Below are 21,125 nucleotides of genomic sequence, written 5' to 3' on the forward strand. Positions count from 1 at the left end.
CCTCCCATAGTAGTTTAACTTTACTTGAAGTACTAATACTAAAAATTACCACATAATTGATCACAGTGAGGATTACTTAAATATAAGTCATTATTTTAAAAACTACAAATACTAATGAGATAATTCATGTCAGGAATAGTTTTAAAATACAACTTAAATAATGTTTTATAGTTCTTAAAATTTTATTGTGTTTGACATTTCACCTTTCAAGTAGAACAGTGTTGTTCTGTGGGACCTTTTGCCTGTCTCCTCAGTAAATAAAACAGCTCAGTTCTCACTTGTCTACAAGTCTCTTATACCTTCAAACACATTGTTTTGAAAGAGACATTCTAAGAGAGAGATGTGAAAAGATATGGAAATAAGGAACAGATGCCATTATTTGCAAAGATTACAAATATATGTGGAAAAGAATATGCCATTGCCAGTGTTAACATTTGTTTCTAAATGAGCAAACTTGATGTATTAAAGAAAATTTCAACAGCAAACTTCTTGAAGGCAGAGAATACATCTTACCCAAACCTGATACATTTCCGTGTGATATAAACTAAAACAGACTTTTCTAAAATGCTAATATTTAATGAGTTCTTTATTAAATGTACTATTCTAAGTTACATTTTATGAATGAACTTCTTTAACTTTAGAAGGTGGGTACTTGAATGTATAAGGAAATTCATGTTTAAAAAAACTTGTCCGAAGTTTCTTAACCGGGAATTAAAAGAATCAAGTTTTGAACCATTTGAGATCCATGCTGTCAACCATTACACTACAGCTACCTCTCCAGAATTCATGATGTAAACGATAAGCATTCCAATAACTTGAAGATGATCAGAAGCAGCATAGCATATTGACAAAGGACCAAGAAGGCATTTCAATCTATTATTAGATTAGAAAAATGAGTCCTACTTAATAATTAAGCAAATCTTTTTTCATAACAACTTTTCCATTGAATGTGCCAATTACCTCTTAAAAAAAGAATTCTGGTGTGCTAATAAGTTAATAAGCAATTGTAGTTTCATAGAAATAAAGTATTCTGAAAAACTCTCAATGTTAGTAAGATCACAACTTGTGAATTTTAACAAGTGTTTCTAGTGCCATATCAATATCAATGACATAAGTGAATTACAAGTCTGGGTCCTCATTTGAAATTTAGGTCAATTTAAAGTGGATTTTGTTCCTAAATAGAAGTTGAAATTTGGCCAAAAATTTTATCCCATGAATGCATGAAAGATAATCATAAAATAGAGACTGCACATAACTTGAATCCCATGTATTAACTGGGTGAGGTGGGATTGTCTAAAAATACATCTTAATAATTATTTACAAATGTTATTCCAATTCTATACTAATGAATAGTACTGATAATATGATACTAAGATAATAAAAAGGAAGATATCGGAGTACCTTTGCTTGGGACAATTCCGCTGAGAAATGGAGTATCTTCCAGGGCATACATAAATGGTAAAGGTGGATAAGCAATTGCATTAACAAAGATTTTAACATGGACCATTCCAGCTGTCCCTGCTGGAGTGTGACAGTAGACTTCACTGGGGTTTACAGAAATAATTTGACAGGGGTCATCCCCAATAGTGACTGTGGTATTGCCTGGATAGAAGCCGTTTCCTGTGATCACCAAAATAGTTCCACCACCGATGCTTCCAGAAGTGGGTGAGACAGATGCTACTGCAGGGCTGCTGACAGTCAGGTTTCCCAGAGCCAAGCCTTTAGTTCCCACGACAACACTAATAGGATGAAGCCCAGCTGGGAGAGGAGTTACAAGAACAGTGATGTTATTTTCATTAACATCTATTGCTCTGAACTGTTGATTTCCAATGAAAACAGCAATCTTCTCCAAGTCAGTCCCAAAACCTTCTCCTTCAATAAGAACTCTTTCGGATCCTTGGATAGAGTCTGGGAAGATTCTGGTTATATAAGGAGTGATGCTTTCTAAATATGAAAAGCTGCAGTTGCCCTGACACTGGGCAGGCACTCCATGTATCAGAAGATCTACAACCACGAGATGTTGAGGAGCAGGGCATGTTTCACATTCAATGGCTGTATAATTCACTGATAGAACTTTACATGGGAAATGACCCATACGGACTTCTACACCTGCAGAAGAAACTGCAAATCCAGAGCCTTTTATGGTCACTCTTGTCATTCCTGTAGTTGATCCTGCATTTGGCAACACCATGTCAATGTTTGGCAAAAGGACAAATCGTCTGTGAAATTCACTGGACAGTATATTGATAGCAGTGCCAAGGTTGTAGACTGTCAGAGTGACAATTTCTCTGATACCAACATCCATTGAGTTTTGAGGGTCAATATGACACATAATAGAACTGTCATTACTTTCTTCTACAACACAGGGGTAGCCACCAATTGTAACCTGAAAGTAAAATGAATATGAAATAAAACAAGTCAATATGTTACTCTAGTATACACTTAAATTTTATATTAGCAACAACTACAGATTTAGAAAGCTAATCATGTGCAAACTTTTTTAATTCATCAAATTAATTTTGGGGGCTGATTAAGGCATATCTTGGATTAACCTTAAGACTAAATTATGATTGTACATGAACATTCATCGCTACATTATTCGTGATAGCCAAAAGGTGAAAACAACTCAATTGTCTATCAGTTGAAGAATGGATAAATAAAATGTGGTCTTCCATATAATAGAATATTATTAGGTCATAAAAAGAAATGAAGTACTGATACATGACACCACTTGGGTGAACTCTGAAAAAATTATACTAGGTGAAAAAAAAGATGGTTACAAAGGATCACATATTATATGATTCTATTTATAAGAAATGTCCAGAACAGGCAATCTATAGAGACAGAAAATAGATTAAAGAATGCCTTGGGCTGGGATGAAAGGAGGGGTTGGGTGTGATATCTAAGGGTTTGGGGTTTTATTTGGGGGATAATGAAAATGTTCTAAAATTGACTTCAGTGATAGATGCACAACTCTGAATATACTAAAAGTTATTGAATTGTGCAGTTTAAATGGGTGAATTATATGCTATGTGACTTATACCTCAATAAAGCTGGTAAAAATTAAATTACAAGGTTATGATCAAAATGTTTTTATTGGGAATGTAGAAATACAAATGAGATCGTTATATTCTTACCTTATTAGCACATGTGAGATTACTGAAGCCATGTCCAGTAATTGTTATCAATTCATTTACTGTTCCAGTGGATGGAGTAATGTTGTTTATAGATGGTGAAAAACAACTTGAAAGCTCAAATAGCAATCTTTTTGAATTTTTAACCCCAATATTATTCAGGCCACACAGGGGTTCTGTTGCTAGGCAGCCTGCCACAGAGCTTCCCAAGTGCAAAATCTCAGGTCCTCCTTTAGACAAAAGAAATGTCTATAAGTCAGGAATAATACTCTAAAGGAAAATTGTTTTCAAACTGCATTATTCTTTCTTTTGATGATTGTGGTTTAAATTCTGGTAAATATATATATTTTTAAATGACAAGAAGGTCCCAGGAAGTACAAAGGTATTAAAAACCTGGACAAAGATGGTACAATAAAGAGAGAAGAGTGAATATAAAATGTGTTTATTTTTCAATTTGTCCAAGGTCAGATCCCATAGGGAAAATAAAACAATAACATCACCTCACATTTTAATATATTTTCAGGCACATACAGAGTGTCAGAACTCTTTCACATTATATCTCATTTGAGGTACACAAGGATTCTGGGAGACTGGTAGAAAGACATTAACATAATCCTTATTTTATAAAATAAATTCCAGCCTCAGAGAAGCCCAAACCTATTCAAGGTCATGTGGCTAGTAAGAGAGAAGCACAGTTAGAGCCAGTCATCTGCCTCCTATCCAGAAAGATCACATAAACCTCAGATCACCTGTGTAACAGATTTTCCATCTTAAGCCATCTTACCCTGAGCATATGTGGCTTCAGCGCTACCCACAAACAGGTGCAGGGGAATGTGCCTGGATTCAGCTGGTAAAACGTTAATGACTCCTTGGAGAAAAATGGAGTTAGCTTCATCAACATACCCGCTGCTATAATAATGGATTCCAGGTGAAGTAAATTGGTAAGAAAATGAACCTGCCATAAAATGAGATTGTACATAATAAATACAAGCAATTAATGCATCTTTGAAAAGGGGGTGAGAAAATTTGAAATGATCATTTAAATGCATATGCAGATGACAGGTTTCTTATTTTTCATGCATATGATATTTCAATGGGAAGTAGTCAGGAAATGATTCACTGGCTATAAAAAAGTTATCTTGTATAATGAAATTACACTCCATGAAGGCAAGATCCAGCATTAATTTTCTAGAAAACCATGGGAAGTCTGACATAATTCTCCAAAATTTAAAGAAAACCTCAATGTGGAATGACAAATTTAAAAAACCCAACAGCTTAGTTATTGTTTATGAGCAAAAAGTTCAAACTGTTACATGTACAGAACCAAACAGGAAATCTAAAGGACACACTTTACACTGAGCTGTCCTATAAGAACCACTCATTTTAAAGCTGATTCCAGTCAACAGAAATTTATCACTTGCTACCAGATGGATTTGATTAAAACATATTCTCATTGTATTTTGTTGTTTTAGTGTTTTTCGATTAGTCAGTTATCACAGAATCAATGAAGATATTTCTAATATCAGAGCTCATTTTCATATGTGCAAAATAACTTGCTTACGCTCATTAACATTTGTGCTACATCAATAAAATACCAACTAAATCACCTTATACATTTGTATACAGTATTTGTGCAAAAGTACTATATGTTAAACCTAAACAAAATGTCATTTTATTATATCTAGGAAAAAGAGGCATGCTGCAAAATTCAACAAAGCAGAAACATACCTGACTTAGATTTCTGTCTTCCATTCGTAAATCCTTTGCCATCGTAAATTACACTTCCAGGACTGGAGACAGAGAAAACTCTATATCCTATCCCCCTAAGAAAGGGATGTGTTTGCCAGTGCCATGTCACTGTGTCTCCCACAGACACGTTTAAGACTGAGGGTGACCAGGCATAACCTAATCCATGTACTGGGAGCAAAAATTGAGTCATATTTTAAAAGAAAAAAAGGAAAAGGAGTAAATTTCTTAGCAATTATCCTTGACAACATTGCATTTTTTTGTATAGTCATTAACGAAAACAACTGTTTAGTTTAGTTAACATTGTAAAACTTTATTATGTACATAATTTAACAAATTATGTACATAATTTTTGTTTAATTAACAAAAATAAACAGAAAAAATGGCAACTAAGATAATGAGAAGATAAGGAAAAAAATAAGTCACACAACTCTAAAAGTGATGTTCAAGAGACAATTTGGAAAAAAAGTCTAGAACTCAATAAATAAGTTCAGAAATATTACATGGAATATTTTTAAAAGCTATAATCAACTCTTTAAGCATAAGAATTTTCTGAGGCATAGAGACATGCAAAAATAAATATAATTTCAATCTGAAGATTCATTTGGAAACCTATGACTGATAAGAAACTATAGTAATTCATGAGGTTCTGTACTGCCACAAAACCAAACGGCAATTCCTGAAGTTGGAAATTGTAAAGTCTAGCCATCTAGACTCAAGCCTACCACTGATTCACCCCCTATGTCAAGAGAATAGCACTGACAAATTATAAAAGAAATAGCAATACTTATTCTCTGAATAATTTGAAATATAAACAAAAATCAAATTAATTTCTAGGTAAAGTGCTTCTAGTATCCACAATATATAAATGTTGGTTGATACCTGAATCTTCCCCGTTATTGGTAATCCTGAATACATTCCATGTTGAATGAAGAGTACATTTTATGATCTTTTCAGATGATGATATAACATTGCAAGGGAAGGACCCTAGAAAGAATAAAGATGGGGAAAAAAAGAAAATAAAAACACTTTCTCAAATATTTTTTGTAGACTATAGACATGAAGTATACTTAATAAACATCCAAGGCCCTTCAAAAGCTCTGCCTTATATAGTAGTATCTTTGGTACATTTTTTCTAATAGTAATCATGTGTGAGTACTAATTGTCAGAGCAGACTCCCCCTTTTTTAGGTGTTCGATACACATTAAATGCATAATAATTATTTATTGAAATCAAAAGCAGTTATTCAGTTTCTCTTTAGCACCTTAACCAAATACACTTAACCTTTTTTACACTAATAGAAAAATAAAGCTTCCTTGATGGAGAATATTTGTATGATAAATATTCAGCATCTATAGCATATCCTTTAAGCTGAGAAGGGCAGCAGCCCTCCTGTGGGATGAAGCTTTTACCTAAGAGCACGGTATTCTCAGTTGGTATCGGGCTGAACCCAAAACCCATTACAGTGATTTCAGTTCCACCATACAAGGAGCCTCTCTGTGGAAACATGTTGGTCACTTCCAAAACATATTGTATCGAAGCATTTAACTTGTCTCTGAAAAACAAAAATGGATAGATTTTTCAGTGGGCTTCCTACTGGTTCATATTGCTAAACTCTTGTGAGGATATGACTCCTTTAGAAAGAGGAAATAATTGAATATTTAATTATATATTAATTTTTTAATCTAGACAATCTGGTAATTATCATAACATCAATTTGGTCAGATGGTATATTTCATAATTTTTCCCCTAACTGTGGAAATTAGATTTCTGAAAAAAATCTAATCACACAAGAATTTGAGACAGAAGATCTTGAAATATTATGGAAAAATTGGTTATGAGAACTGAGGTCGCAAGAAATCATTTAATCTTTTAAAATATTTTTTCTTTTTGTTAGAATTACACAAAATAATAATTTAAAAATAATAATTTTGTGTAATTACTTTGAATTTATCATTCCATGTTTCTTAGAAATTTGTCAGGATTTCCTTTCCCAGTATTTCAATGAGAGGGCTTTTAATTTATTTGGCTTTGTTACAACGCGTCTGCTAGGAGACCATCAAAATGTAAATGCTTTTCTGACCTGACTCCCATATCCCAGCTCCCTTCATAACTGCAAAGGGCAGAGAAACTCAAGTGAGTGGTTGTGTCAACCTTTATTTAACTTCCACCCATAACTGAAGTGGTATTTCTTGAACCACAATGTGTATTCAGGTGTGAATGGTGTCAATTCTGCCCATTATATTGTCAAGCCACAGCACAAGCCAACAACTCCTCTAGAACCCATGTGAGCTCCCCCCCCCCCGTGAATCTAAGAAGGGATGTGGTCCTGAGGTTTACATTTATTTGTTGCTCATCTTCCTTCACCTCCTCCAAGATCTTGCTGCAATCAGCTCTCCTTCTGCTTTGCCATCAGCTTTATTTGCCTTTTTTTAGTCCCTAAATTTCAGTTTCTTCCTTTTCTAAGTATTCTAAACCAATAATTTTCTCATACTGTAACTAAAATTTTACCAGTTAATAAATAGTTTCAGGAAAAAAAACCAGTAAATACTTACAAGACATAGAGTTGCAGAAGGATTCTATCTTGTCCTTCAGATAGCCAGTTCCTACCCATTTCATGGTTTAATTGTCATCTTTTCTGAGAATCCTTTCCTGTTTCTCAGGATAAGTTATCTCTCTTTATCATATACTTTTACAGTAACGTGTACCTCTTATTCACAGTATTTATTACATTTATAATTAAGTGATTGATGTAATCCTCTGATTCCATCTCTCCAACAAAATTGTGAGCACCATTAGTGCAGGGAACATGACCATAAATTCAACCGGCAAAACTGAGTAAATACCTGCCCCCTAAAAACTGCTTGCGAAGTATTTTCTGAATGAATAAAAATCATGTGTAATATATAGCAGCCTAGTTGCACAGAAAATTTTACAACCTGATCTGAGTGTTATTGGTCTCAAAACTGACTGTCATTGCATTTTATGAGATATGCAGGGAATCTTTTGCAAAAGGAAAGGTAAAGATAGCAAATACAGAAAGGTAAGGAAAGCAATTGACATATTATAGGTTAATGCCTATTTCTTTTCCTATCCCCAATTCCATTAGCCCCCTGTGTTCCACAACTCCATCAAGTTTATGTTCATAATCATACCTTATTGATGCAAAACCCCAGTTTCTGACTTCTACATAGATAGCATGGTTTCCATGAGACAACTTGGGCAAAAGGCATCTAATATCTGTGAAGTTCCAGTGAAGAATTTGGCAGGTTTTTCCTCCAACATACACCACCATATCTTGTGTGAGTTCATTTCCGAAGTTATAACCCTTAATTGTTAAATTAACTTCTTCTATTATTTTGAAAGAAAAAAAGTTTGTAAAAAGGTTCAACTTTATATCTAAATTTGCATATTAAATAAACCAATTCATAATTCATCTTTCATTGGATTTAGGAAATCCTAACACTTTCAGAGACAAAAGGTAAAACAGTGAAACTATTGATGGTGGCCATGTCAATATAAAGTTTATGTTCAATTGTTTATAGGGGAACAAAAGATAGCAAAGTACTTTTAGAAAAAAAAAAACTAAATACTTCTCTCCTCATTGCATGTGTTCAAAGTGAAATAATAAATAGACTAGTCCATGGTAAAACACACACAACTTATGACTGTTTTTACTTTAAGAAACAAAAGTTCAAGAGAAGCTATCTTTCAAAAGCCTTTCTAGAAGTGGTTTCTATATATATGTCTAATTATTGATCTTATTGAAGAATATCTTACCTAGTATTGTCCGTACTTTTGGACTAAAATCAGTTATAACTGGTGTCTGTAAACAATTATAACTAAAAGCATCCTTTGCTGTGGCTTGAAATCCATTGGTAATAACCGAAATATCAACTGTACCTTCAATTCTCTAAAATAAGAGGGAAAAAATTAGAAAACAATAAATGTTAAGATACACAAATCCAATGGCTGAAAGCAGAATTATTCAAAATAAACCCCTAAAGATGTTTTGCTTTAAAGTCATGAATCAGAATCAATTTTCAGATATTTAGAAAGTTGTAGTGTCAAACATGGGTTACATGTTTGAGTTCCCAAGATAAAGGTATTGGATATAGCCATTTTAAGGGTTTTATGTTCAATTTAAATGCATTTATATTATTGGATTTCTGAAGGCTCTGCAATATAGTTGTGATGGTCTGAACAAGTGATTCTCTAATTGATAAAGCATAAGATACCTAAAAGTTTTTACCTTTTGCTTTTAAGATAGATTTAAATGTAATTATTATTCCTTTTCACTGATAAATCACGTTATTATACTTTTGCTGACCTAGTTCCAGTATCTATGACTAAGCGCTTGGACCACCTATGACAGATATTTGGTACTTTCTCTGATAGAGCACCTATGCATTTCCAAATTAGTACAGAAAAAAAATCTTCCATCATCTAGTATTTATTTAATGTACACTCAATGTTTAACCAAATGACAATTTTATTCCTTTTTTTAAACTTTCTATACACTGGTATTTGAATGACAATTTTTAAAAAGTAAGTTTTAATTGACAATAGCCCCTAGATTCTCATTTCCATTGTTCAATCCAACACACAAATTTCTTTTTCCTACAGATTGCAACTACATAACACCCCTACTTATTCTGCTACCTTTTTAAAAAATGTCAGTGACTACATTTATCATCCTTTTGCACATAATAAGCAAACCAGAGTCTTGGTTTAAATTTAGAGATTATTTTAAAAATAAAGAACCATGACTGGTCCTAAGAAGTTTCATTGAGAACTTCACATTTTTTGTGAAACTTTAATACATTTAAAAAATATATTCCTTTTGGAAAACTAAAAATTTCTAGATTTGCTTCCCTGATGTTTTTAGACTATTTATTAGTACTGAATTCTTTTCATCCTTTGATTTACCTGGTAAACTCTCATTTACCCTAAAGCATTGACAGGACATCAACTATTCTGTGAAACTGTTTCTGACACTCTCTCCACTGTTTTTTATTTTTACTTTGTATCTACCTCTATTAATTCAAATCAAATACATTGTTTAATATTGGTTTATATGTCTGTCTTCTTTCATGATTTTAAGTATCTAGAATGTGAAGATAATATTTTGTCTCTGAATCTTAGTAGAAAGATATTGAAGAAATAATTTTTAAAGAGCATAACAGAAACTCGACAGTTCCTAAGCAAATACATCACTTGTTAAACTCTCCACTGAGATGTTTCCTAATTCAGAAGATTTCAGACTTAGGGGAAGAAATGATGGAAATCAGAGGGCTTACTTTTGGTGTTCTGCAGGTTATCCTATTCCAATCCCCTTCAATCACATTGCAGGTTTCATTTCCAACTAATACCGTGGAATTTTCATTAAAGCCAAATCCAGATAGAGTCAGTAGAGTACCACCTTTATAAAAAAACAAACAAATAAACAAACAAAACCCCAGATAACTATAACAAAAAGAAACTTCTGATCATTTGAGAATTGTCTAATCATCCAAGAGACGGACTGGCAAATAGATCGAAGATCAGACTGGAGACATGTACGATCAACACCATGCACCTGAGCCTGAGCTTTAAAGCCTGTAACTATGGAGGATTTAATAAAATAACATAGATTTGCAACCCACATTTACTTTGGGGCATTGTTATAAGTGACTTCTATTTTCCACAGTGCCTTCTTCATCCTAAGAAAAAATAATGCTGTTTCTATTCCCTCAAACATTCCATGGGTGGAAAAGGTGAGGGAATTAATAACTCTCACCAAATTTCAAATTTTAATACTTCTAAGCAAAAGGAAAACTAAGGGAAAAGAATGCAATAAAATAAAATAAAATAAATCACATTAAAAAGATCAAAACCAAAGTACAAAACCCAAAACTAAGCCTGAAAACAAGGAAAACAGAAAGGAAATGAAACAGGACAGAAAAAATGTGTTCTTTTCTTTCCATCCTCCACGTCAGCCTTTCTTTCCCCAATTTGTTCCCAGAACTTTTTCTGGGTCAAGTGGCTCCACTGAGACTGTGGTTACAAATGAAGCAGCTGGTAAGCAGAATAATAACTAATAAATCTTACCTTGACATAATTGATGAGCTTGTTATAGAAACATGTAATAATTGATGATATTAATTCAATAACCTAAGATGTAAGTATAAGCAGCACCCTAACTTATGCTTCATAAGAAACAAAAGAATTAGTCAGCCATGTAATCACTGTGCCTTCTCAAAGGAGACCTTCCTTTGTTCTAGGAGGAAGCTTTGGGTTCCTCTCCCTTCACCCTGTACAAGAAACAACACAGTGAAGTGATGGAAATGTACACAATTTTCTCTCTTGTTTGGAACTGTTCACTCTTACCTGCTAGGCTTCCAGAATCAGGCCAGGTACGTGAGATCTGACTCTGATAAACGAAGTGGAAGTTCTCAGCCCCTACACTCTGTGCCAGTCCAACACCAGCTACAGACACAGCAACCAGAGCACGGCCAGCACTTCCATTCAGAATCTGGCACTTGATCTCATTTTCTTGTGATAAAAAAAGAAGAAGAAAATAATAAAGCAAAAATTTTTAAGATAATATTACTGAAAATTTATGTTTGCAAATATTACATTGGCCTTCATTTTTAGAACCTGAAAACTATATCCAAGGAAAACTAATCATACTTTAATGGGTGTGAGAATCTTGGGAGGAAAAATTTATCTGATGCTATGCATCAGACACTCTGAGAAAACAGTTAAGTAAACCAATAATGAAGGCAAAGTACATGATTTGGTTCTGATGCTACTATGCCCCAAAAAGGCTACTGTCATAATTTTTAAAAATCCTACTTTATAAGCTCATTTATATTAATAATTCTAAAATTTTTGGTCCAATATATTTTGTCCAAATTAAGAAAAATACTAGATTTTATCAAGAAATATGATCAAAAACCAAATGAAAACATTTTCTTCACTGTATTTAGAACAGTCTATGTGCACTGATAATACAGGTATGGTACTGACTATTAGATCTCAAGAATACTTTAAAGATCTAAATTGAAAACATTTGCTTATGTAATTCCAACTTATTTAAGTTAAGAAAAATACCTAGGCTTAAGAAAGACAACTTTTAGAGAAATAGACTGTGTCACTTGCTATCTCAAGACGTAGCAAATATAAATGATCTTTAACTTCTACATTAATGGAGAGAGGTTCTGATGGACTAGAAGTCAGGGAAGATGGCCACATCCTCTTGCTGCATGACTAATGTGGCATTGCCAAAACATGGGCAGAGGGGACCATGAAACGCTAGAATAGTACTTCATACATTTTGTGTGTCCCAGAGACACACAAGGGAAGGAAGATTTCACGTAACCACTTTATGAAGAAAAAACCCAAAAATCAACTGTTACGGGATAAAGACACTGTACAACAGTGAAATAATTAGTTTGTGGTCACAATCAAAGATTAAAAAGATAAGGCATCCAGATGAGGTTGCTAATTTCATGACCCAATAAGGTACGCTACAGGATAATCGTAATTGTAACACTGCTCTTTGATTCTACCTTCTCTTAGAGAAGAACAATTAGACTTAATAATTTTAAAAAGCACCTACCATCCACAAAAAGAAGAGGGCAACCTACTGGTCCAACTGAGACTGATACAGCTGAACTAGGAGAAAATCCAGAACCTACTATGGTTAAAATAGTGCTTTCTTCATAGGACCCTGAAAATGATAAATTTAAATAAAAATATTAAAATAAAAATAGAGCCTGTCATTATGAAATCAAATATTTCTGAGAGAAAAATAAGCCTATCTTCTAAAAGATATAAACAATAAGCCCATAGGTAAGTTAAGGGAAAAATACATTTATTTAACAACCGTATTTTTTTCCATTGAATGACTCTACATTGTTTCATATTTTGTATCTCTGTGTTGACAGAGATTAGTGAAAAGAATCATCTGACTTAAAGTATGGAATGAGGTCAGGGAAAAAAGTATTCTTGTGACAAAGACGTTAAGCAGACATTAAGATTTTAATGCTTTTTGGGGGTGGAGGACTGATATAAAATTAGCTGATGAATTTTCCTACTATTCACCAAGACTATATATGTGATTATAGTACCTGAACTTATTGTTCTGATTGAAAAATAAGCCGTCTTTACAATCCCTATTCCTGCTGCTTATTTCAGTTCTTGGACACTCAGATATAAAGCATAGTCACTTTTTTTAAAGCAATAACATACTATGAAAGAAATGGTATAATGTGCTCCCTAGCCTGAGTTCTTGGCAATAATTTTTCTATGTCTTATTCTCAAATCTAGAACCCAATCATTTTCTTTTATTAAGCAGCATGTGTCTCGTGACTAGTCTTTTAATACTAATTCTCCTAGACGAAGTGGTCTCATATATTGAAAGAGTCCACTTAATACGCTAGTTAGTAGAGTAGAACAAAAATGCCTCAATGTCACAGTGAAATTTTAGAAACTAATTCTAACTGGTAAAACTGGAGCAATAAAGGATTAATGAGTCCTCTGCTTCAAAGGCAATATTTCAGCTTCAAAACCAATATTTTTTTGAAAAATAATTAGTGCTCTTTTCATACCTTTCTGATCAGATTTTTTTTTTTTTTTTTTGAGACAGAGTCTCGCTTTGTTGCCCAGGCTAAAATGAGTGCCGTGGCATCAGCCTAGCTCACAGCAACCTCAGACTCCTCAGCTTAAGCGATCCTACTGCCTCAGCCTCCCAAGTAGCTGGGACTACAGGCATGCATCACTATGCCTGGCCAATTTTTTTTTCTATATAGATTTTTTTTTTAGTTGGCCATATAATTTCTTTCTATTTTTAATAGAAACGAGGTCTCGCTCTTGCTCAAGCTGGTCTCGAACTCCTGACCTCGAGTGGTCCACCCGCCTCAGCCTCCCAGAGTGCTAGGATTATAGGCGTGAGCCACCACGCCCAGCCTGATCAGATAGATTTTTTCCATCCTGTCGAACTGTCTCCTTGCCTTAGTTGGTGATACTAGTATAAATATATTTTTAAAAATCTTTATCAGAGTTTACATTTTGCTAGCTGTCTTCTACCCCATAGTATAAGTTAGAAAGCAAGAAGTTACCTTGAGAAGGGCTTGTGGCCGAGACTAAGGGAGTAATCATGGAATCCCATGTAAACACACAGTCACCTGAACATTTAGCTGGAATTTCATTGATATAGACTTCAACCTTCAAATAAAGAAACACAAAGCTATTGTGCAGGGGTAAAGGGACAGCACGGTTCAGTACAATATGCATAGGATTTAGAAAAAATGAAAACATTTTATTGGTTTGCTTGTTTATAAAAATTAGCCCACTTATATTTTTTTCCACTATGATATTTCATTTAGTCATCTAGCAAAGGTGCACTATGTTTCAGGCACCACTGTAAACATTAGGAATACAAGAATACAACATTAAACAAAACAGATGACAGCCCTGCTGTCACCCAATTTATATTCTAGTAGTGGTGGGATTGAGAGTTCCATAAAACTATAAGTTAAAAATAACATCCTGATCCTGAAATTAAAAAATTAAAAAAATAATACTCTGTTGAATAAAGTCAGAATAAGCTTAACTTGAGGGTGTATTTCAGTAGTGACTAGAAAGGAACTGATAGGGGCTTTGAACTGTTGACAATTCTTGATTTGGGTGCTGGTTGCACCAATGTGTTTGGTTTAATATCTACCAAGTGATTCACTTACAATATGTGCATTTTCTGTATGCATATTATGCATCAACCAAAGTGTTAAGAAATGATCGAGAGAGCTATTGTAAGAAAAATCTAGAAATATAGGTTCCATTCCTTGCTCTGTCATTTAATGTGTCTCTAAACTACAACAAAAATTAAATTGTTTGAGAGTTAAAAAAAATCATAAATTAATAACAATACTTCCCATTCAAGCTTAACATTTTGGAACATGTACCTAACGTCTTTGGTTCAGTACTTGTACTTCTTTTCCTCTTATGCTAAAGTTTTGGTTTTTTTGTTTTATGCTACAATACAGCTATATTATTTTTCAACTGATAATGCCAACATTGTTATTACCAATAAGATTATTCAATGCTATGTCAGTTTGGCGACTTATTTTGTCCTTGGAATAGAGATATAGAGTAAAAATATGTTGTAAAGTTAAAAAAAATAGTGAATGCATATTATGCCTGGAGTTGATTAATGCTACGAAGAAAAATAAAGGTTGCTCTTGGGAAAGTCACCTAAATTCTTTACACTTTAATTTTGTCATCATTAAAAAGACAACATTAATAATTACTTCACAGAGTTACTATAAAGATTAAATGAAAGAATATTTTCAAATTCTGGCAGTAGTAGAGATTAAAAATCTACTTTATTATAAAGGAAGGTATTTTTCTCCAAACTCATAAAATAATATTATTGTGTTGATCAACTGTTAACACAAATATTCACATTAAAATAGAGAAGTCAACTCTCCTGTTTTACCGGGACTTTCGCATATTGCAAACTATTAATAGTTATACATTTAAAGTTATATTAAACATCATAAGAAAAGTTTCAAAAATACCTGTGGATGTTGACTGGGTGTACGCAGTAGGTCTCCAAGTATGTGTTGTCTGAATAAGCCACCTTCCTTTATCTTTGTAACTGTCATATTAGCCTTTTCTCCAATAATGTTGGAATCATTAATCTATTTTCATACAAAATCATTTTATTAGAAAGGCATGATAATAAGACCACACTAGTTTTTATTTTGAAATTTAAGCATGGTGAAAAATGAAATAAAACCCAAACTATGTAAAAGAAATTTCAAAACCATTTTAGTCACTTTTTTTAAAAGGAACCTCTTCAAAAATGAACATAATCTATTCAAGAAAAAACTACTAAGGCCACTGCATTATCATACATTGCATCAATTACAACTTAAGTTAAATGATTAAAATTAACTTGAACTTTTAGGATTAAAAAATAAGTCTAAAGAAAATGAATTTACTAACCTTGATTTTCTCAAAATATTCTAGGCTTCTTCTGAATATTATCAATTTGACAAATTATTAATGAATAATTGAAAAATTGTTCTATTTCCACCTGACAGTTAACTTTCTCCTTTAACATTATGCATCTTTAACTACTCTGGTTTTCCATCCACATCCCTGGATTTATATTTTTCTTTCAAAGATAAGAATGAAACCAAATCAAATCAAATCAAAATGTACTTTTTGGTCCTTACAAAATCCAAGATGGCAGCCTTCTGATGTATTCAGGGACTAGCAAAGAGATTGGGGTCTTCATTCTGGGCCATGCATGAGCCAAGATGGTAAGGAACAGAAATAATGAATAAGTGGAAGAGACTGGTTAGAAAAGAGAGAAGAGAGTAGATGCATAGACACAAGCAGAAATACCAAGAGGGAGGCCAGTCACTAGAGCTGTCTCAGTTGTGGAATTTTCTAATTCCAGTTCCAGGCCATGTGTTTTCCTAAAATAACCCCCACATCTTTATGACTGTTACTAGCTGCACATTCATATAGACTTATGTTCTATGTTTACATACTTTTTTGTGTGTCCCCTACTTCCCTATCTCCTCCTTCGTCCCCCTCCAAAATGGTTTCATACGTAGAGTTCTGCATTTTTTTCCACCTTGTGTCACAGATTTTTCCCAGATGAATATATGTGGGTCTACTATGGCTGCATAGTATTCACGTGAAAGTTATGTCACTTAAACAATCATTCTCCTAGGATTCTAGGATTTAACTATTACAAATAATGCTGTAGTGGCTACCTTTGTGCCTATGCCATTTCACATTTGTATCATCATTTCAGTGGCATAGAGTTACATAAATGATATTGCTGAATCATAGGGTATCTATATTCAGATGACACTAAATTGCCTTCCCAAAAGGTTGTCCTAATTTGCATTCTCACCAACATTGCATAGAAAAGACTGTTTCCTCACACTTCCATCATCACTAGAAAGTATCATCTTTTTGACATTTGACACTCCAAGTCCCCAGTCCCTTCTAGACTCCTCTCCTTCACATACTCTGGGCCCAAAGCCTCTCCCCATCCCCTTCCACACTCTAAGCAAAGGTGATTGGATGAGAACTTAAGCCGTTACTTGCTTCTGAACTTGAAAAGGTCATCTTTATAACCACAAAAGTGTTCAAGGCCCCAGGATATAGCTCTAGTGGTAGAATTATAGACATTTGAGGCTGATATTTTTTTGCCTTTCCTTAAAGTACACGTGGACTGAGTTCTTAGACTGGCTCTGCCTGTGCTCCTACTGTCCTTGCCAAGGGTCTTCCAACACAGATTCCTGGACTTTTCCCATATGGGACAGGGAATAAAGTAGCAATAGCTATTCTCCAGGAAAGAGAATATCTGATCAACTTAATTTCAGACAATCTTCTCCTCAATTTCCTTTTTAAAGTTTTTAGTCTAAACTTTGCATTTTTAAAATATACATAGTCCCTAATTTTTTTGTTTTGGAATGAGGCAGGGTGCAAATAAGAAAACAACATAGAAGGAAAGAGAAGCCAAGCCAAATGAGAGAACCTGTAGAAGATTCTGCTTTCCACATGTGCTTCTCCATTGGATGTTCCACGAGTATCCAGCACAGGTTCCCTCTCGTGTAACTGAGACTCTTCCCATTTCTTCCAGGCTCTGGAGAGCGAACTGTAGATCTGCAGCTGACACCGCAGCAGGGAGGCCTGCACTCACAGAGGGGTTGCAAACGGCAGGAGTCAAAACTCACAAACCAGTTTCATCTCTAAAGTACATGAAATGCGTATAACGCATTATCGCTTATAAACCACATGTTCCCCTCTAATATAGTAAAAATGAAATTTGCATCCTACTTATACCAAGAATTTATATATGTCTTGGAAACTAAATACGTACAGTTTTATCTATCAATTTAAAAATAATAATAAAAATGTTTAAAATTTTTAAAAATTAAGAGTAATGTACCTCAAACTGTGGGTGTTGGCACAAATGTTCTTATTTTTAATATCAATTCACGAATATCAAATATCAATTTGTATTTTAATATCAACTTATTTTGATATTAAAAATAAATACTTTTTAATATCAAAGAATGTATTAAAAGAGTATAAAAATACTGTTAATTATAATTACTCTTTCAATAACTAATGCTCAATTCATTTTTACATTAAAAATAAAATACTTTTACTATCAAAGAGTATATTACAAAAGTATTAAAATGATCTTTTTTTTTGAGGCAGAGTCCTGCTCTGTCACCCTGGCTAGAGTGCTGAGGCATCAGCCTAGCTCACAGCAACCTCAAACTCCTGGGCTCAAGCAATCCTACTTCCTCGCCCTCCTGAGTAGCTGGGACTACAGTCAGGCGCCACCATCCCTGGCTAATTTTTTCTATATATTTTTAGTTGTCCAGCTAATTTCTTTCTATATTTTTAGTAGAGACAAGATCTCGCTCTTGCTCAGGCTGGTCTCAAACTCCTGTGCTCAAACGATCCGCCCGCCTCAGCCTCCCAAGTGCTAGGATTACAGGCGTGAGCCACCGCACCCAGCCTAAAATGATCTTTTTTAACATAAAGCATTTAACATAAAAATATTTTTACTTTAAAATCAATTTTAATATAATTAAATTAATGTCAATTAATATACCTTTGAAAATATTGATAACCTATAAGTCACAGATATGAAAGAAAAACAATTGTTTCAGAATGGAACCTGGTATATCTGGTGAGGCAGTGAAGAAAACATGAAAATGTCATTTGTTCTGAATAATTTCAGCTTTACATTACTGACATAGTCTCAATTATATAAATTATATAGAGAAATACTACTAGAAAGAAGCACACAAAAATGTTTATTATGGTTGCCTAGACCAGCACTGTCCAACTAATAAATGATGTGAACCATATATATCATTTTACATTTTCTAGTAGCTATAGTTTAAAAATAAAAAAAGACCAGGTAAAATATTTTAATAATAAATATTGTGTGAGTCCATATATTCAAATGTTATACTTCAGCATGTGGCACTAGTCACATTTCAAGTGCTCACTAGCCTTGTGTGTCTCATGGCCTCCACGTTAGACAGCACAGGATTAGATACTTTGATTATAGATGCCTTAAAAAATCACATTCCAACTCTCGATTTTGATATTTTATTGTTATCATTACTGTTTCTACTACAGTAATGAATATTTTTAAAAAAGTATGTATTATAGAAAGGTATGACTTATGAAAGTCATGATTTCAATACCTTTGAAAAATGACTATTAAAAATTTGTTATGTATTTTTTGAAGACTTTTTCTTAGATTATTGTTAAATAAAAACAAGTATTACTAATAATGTTAGCTTTGGATGAGTGAGTCATTTTCTAATCTATTAAAAAAAGAATTGAAATAACATTGTGGCTGGCCACTAACTGCCCATTATTGGTATATATTAATATACATGCACCTGTGTGACTAGATATTTGAATGTAAAAACAATAAGAAATAGTAATTCTCAAGTGAAATAACATTTAACATTTTATAACATTATACATATGTATGTGAGAGTGTGTGTGTATATACGCACCAATGTTTTAAACTTTTTTCATATACCTTTGAGATTATGTCCATAAGCTTGAATGTCAAAGCTGCCACTTAGAGGTGGAGATGCTGCTTGAATTCTTTGAATACGAATTTTTGACTCCCCTGGCCAATTATTTCCTCTGTAAACAGACTCATTCTCAGTCTCATGTGTGATTATCTAATTTCCAAAATAAATATTGATAAAATGATTAAACTTAACAATGGCTAGCATGACTTTTATTTCACCATGGTACAATCTGTGACATGACATAATGAGCCTCATGTATTCAGGATTCTTCAGAACATTAAAGAGAGTCACATAAATCAACACAAGCCATACCTACATAGCTGCAATAATGAGGCCAAAGTCAACTCAGTCATCTGTGCAGCAATCAGCTGCAACTGCAGTAATACCTCATTAATTCAGAATGCACCCTCCATCACTCAAGGAACAAATATTTATCAAGCAGGCACTCTGTTCAAGGTACAGTGCTAATCACTATAGGAAGCATGAGATGTGGTCTTGGCTATTGAAAAACTAAAAAGTTTTTAAGGGAAATGCTACATATGGAGACTCGAAAACTTAAGCAACAATTTAAGAAAGTGTATGGTCAATACAATGATCTAAACTCAAAAAATATACTTGTGTAATGTTTTTTTAAATTTATTTTTTATTTCAGAATATTTTAATATCCAGTGCCAATAAATTGACCAAAGAAAGCAATGTGTGCTATAGAAATTCATAGACTATAACTCTAATAGTGAAAATTATATTCTTCTGCTTCTGATCCCTCATAGTTATCTGTTAATCTTGTAGAATTTAAAATGATAAACCTTCTAGCCCACAGAAATGAGCAAATACAAGTGCCAACAGACACATGCAAGAATGAATAGTAGCTTTATTCATAATAGCCCTGAATTGGAAATAATGAAAAATCTGTCAACAGAATGAATACATTATGGTGTATGCATACCACAGAAAACTGTACAGCAATGAAAAAGAACAGACTACAGCACATGCAATATGACTCTCACAATGTTGAATAAAAGAAGCTAGATACAAAAAAAGTGCATACTGTATGATTCCATTGATATAAAATTTAAGAACAGGCAAAAGTAAGTAATGGTGGTAGAAGTCAAAATAGCAGTTATCTAGAGGTGAGGAGTGAATAGTGTAATGATAAGGAGGAGATGTGAGGAAGGCTCTTGGGGAGCTAAAGGTTTCCTTTATCTTGATCTGGGTAGTGATTACATGAACGTGTTTACTGTGTAAAAATTCATTGAGCTTAGTAAGGCTGGAGAATACAAAATCAACACTCAAAAACCAATCACATTTCAACATACAAATAATGAGCATGCAGCAACTGAAATTAAAAACACATGATCATGTACAACTGTTTCAAAGAAAATAAAATATTTATGTATAACTCTAACAAAACATGAAGCCAGATCTGATCTGAAAATTGCAAAATGCCAATAAAAGTAATCAAAGAAGACCTAACTACGCTGATAAAAGAAAGCACAACAAGACAAATAAATGGAGAGACATATTGTATGCATGGACTGGAAAATTCAATGTAATAATGGTGTCAATTCTCTCTAAAACAATCTATAGCTTTAATGCAATTCTTCTCAAAATACCAGCGAGGTTTACTGTAGACATAAACAAGCTTATTCTAAAATTT

General features: G+C 33.4%; 1 protein-coding gene across 1 annotated transcript in view; it reads right to left on the reverse strand.

The window, feature by feature from the left end:
- The window catches only part of PKHD1L1 (PKHD1 like 1), a 155,404-nt gene that overhangs the window by 76,022 nt on the left and 58,257 nt on the right, over nt 1-21,125 (reverse strand). The window contains exons 24-38 of the mRNA XM_045561019.1: nt 19,471-19,618; nt 17,428-17,582; nt 15,443-15,565; nt 13,985-14,090; nt 12,484-12,594; nt 11,250-11,414; nt 10,181-10,302; nt 8,661-8,793; nt 8,036-8,231; nt 6,293-6,435; nt 5,763-5,867; nt 4,863-5,051; nt 3,919-4,089; nt 3,138-3,364; nt 1,402-2,386 (exon numbers count right to left, since the gene is read on the reverse strand). Coding sequence (XP_045416975.1) covers nt 1,402-2,386; nt 3,138-3,364; nt 3,919-4,089; nt 4,863-5,051; nt 5,763-5,867; nt 6,293-6,435; nt 8,036-8,231; nt 8,661-8,793; nt 10,181-10,302; nt 11,250-11,414; nt 12,484-12,594; nt 13,985-14,090; nt 15,443-15,565; nt 17,428-17,582; nt 19,471-19,618 — 3,079 coding nt within the window. The remainder of the gene's footprint in view (nt 1-1,401; nt 2,387-3,137; nt 3,365-3,918; nt 4,090-4,862; nt 5,052-5,762; nt 5,868-6,292; nt 6,436-8,035; nt 8,232-8,660; nt 8,794-10,180; nt 10,303-11,249; nt 11,415-12,483; nt 12,595-13,984; nt 14,091-15,442; nt 15,566-17,427; nt 17,583-19,470; nt 19,619-21,125) is intronic.

Source organism: Lemur catta, chromosome 9 (assembly GCF_020740605.2).
Source record: "Lemur catta isolate mLemCat1 chromosome 9, mLemCat1.pri, whole genome shotgun sequence".
NCBI lineage: Eukaryota > Metazoa > Chordata > Mammalia > Primates > Lemuridae > Lemur > Lemur catta.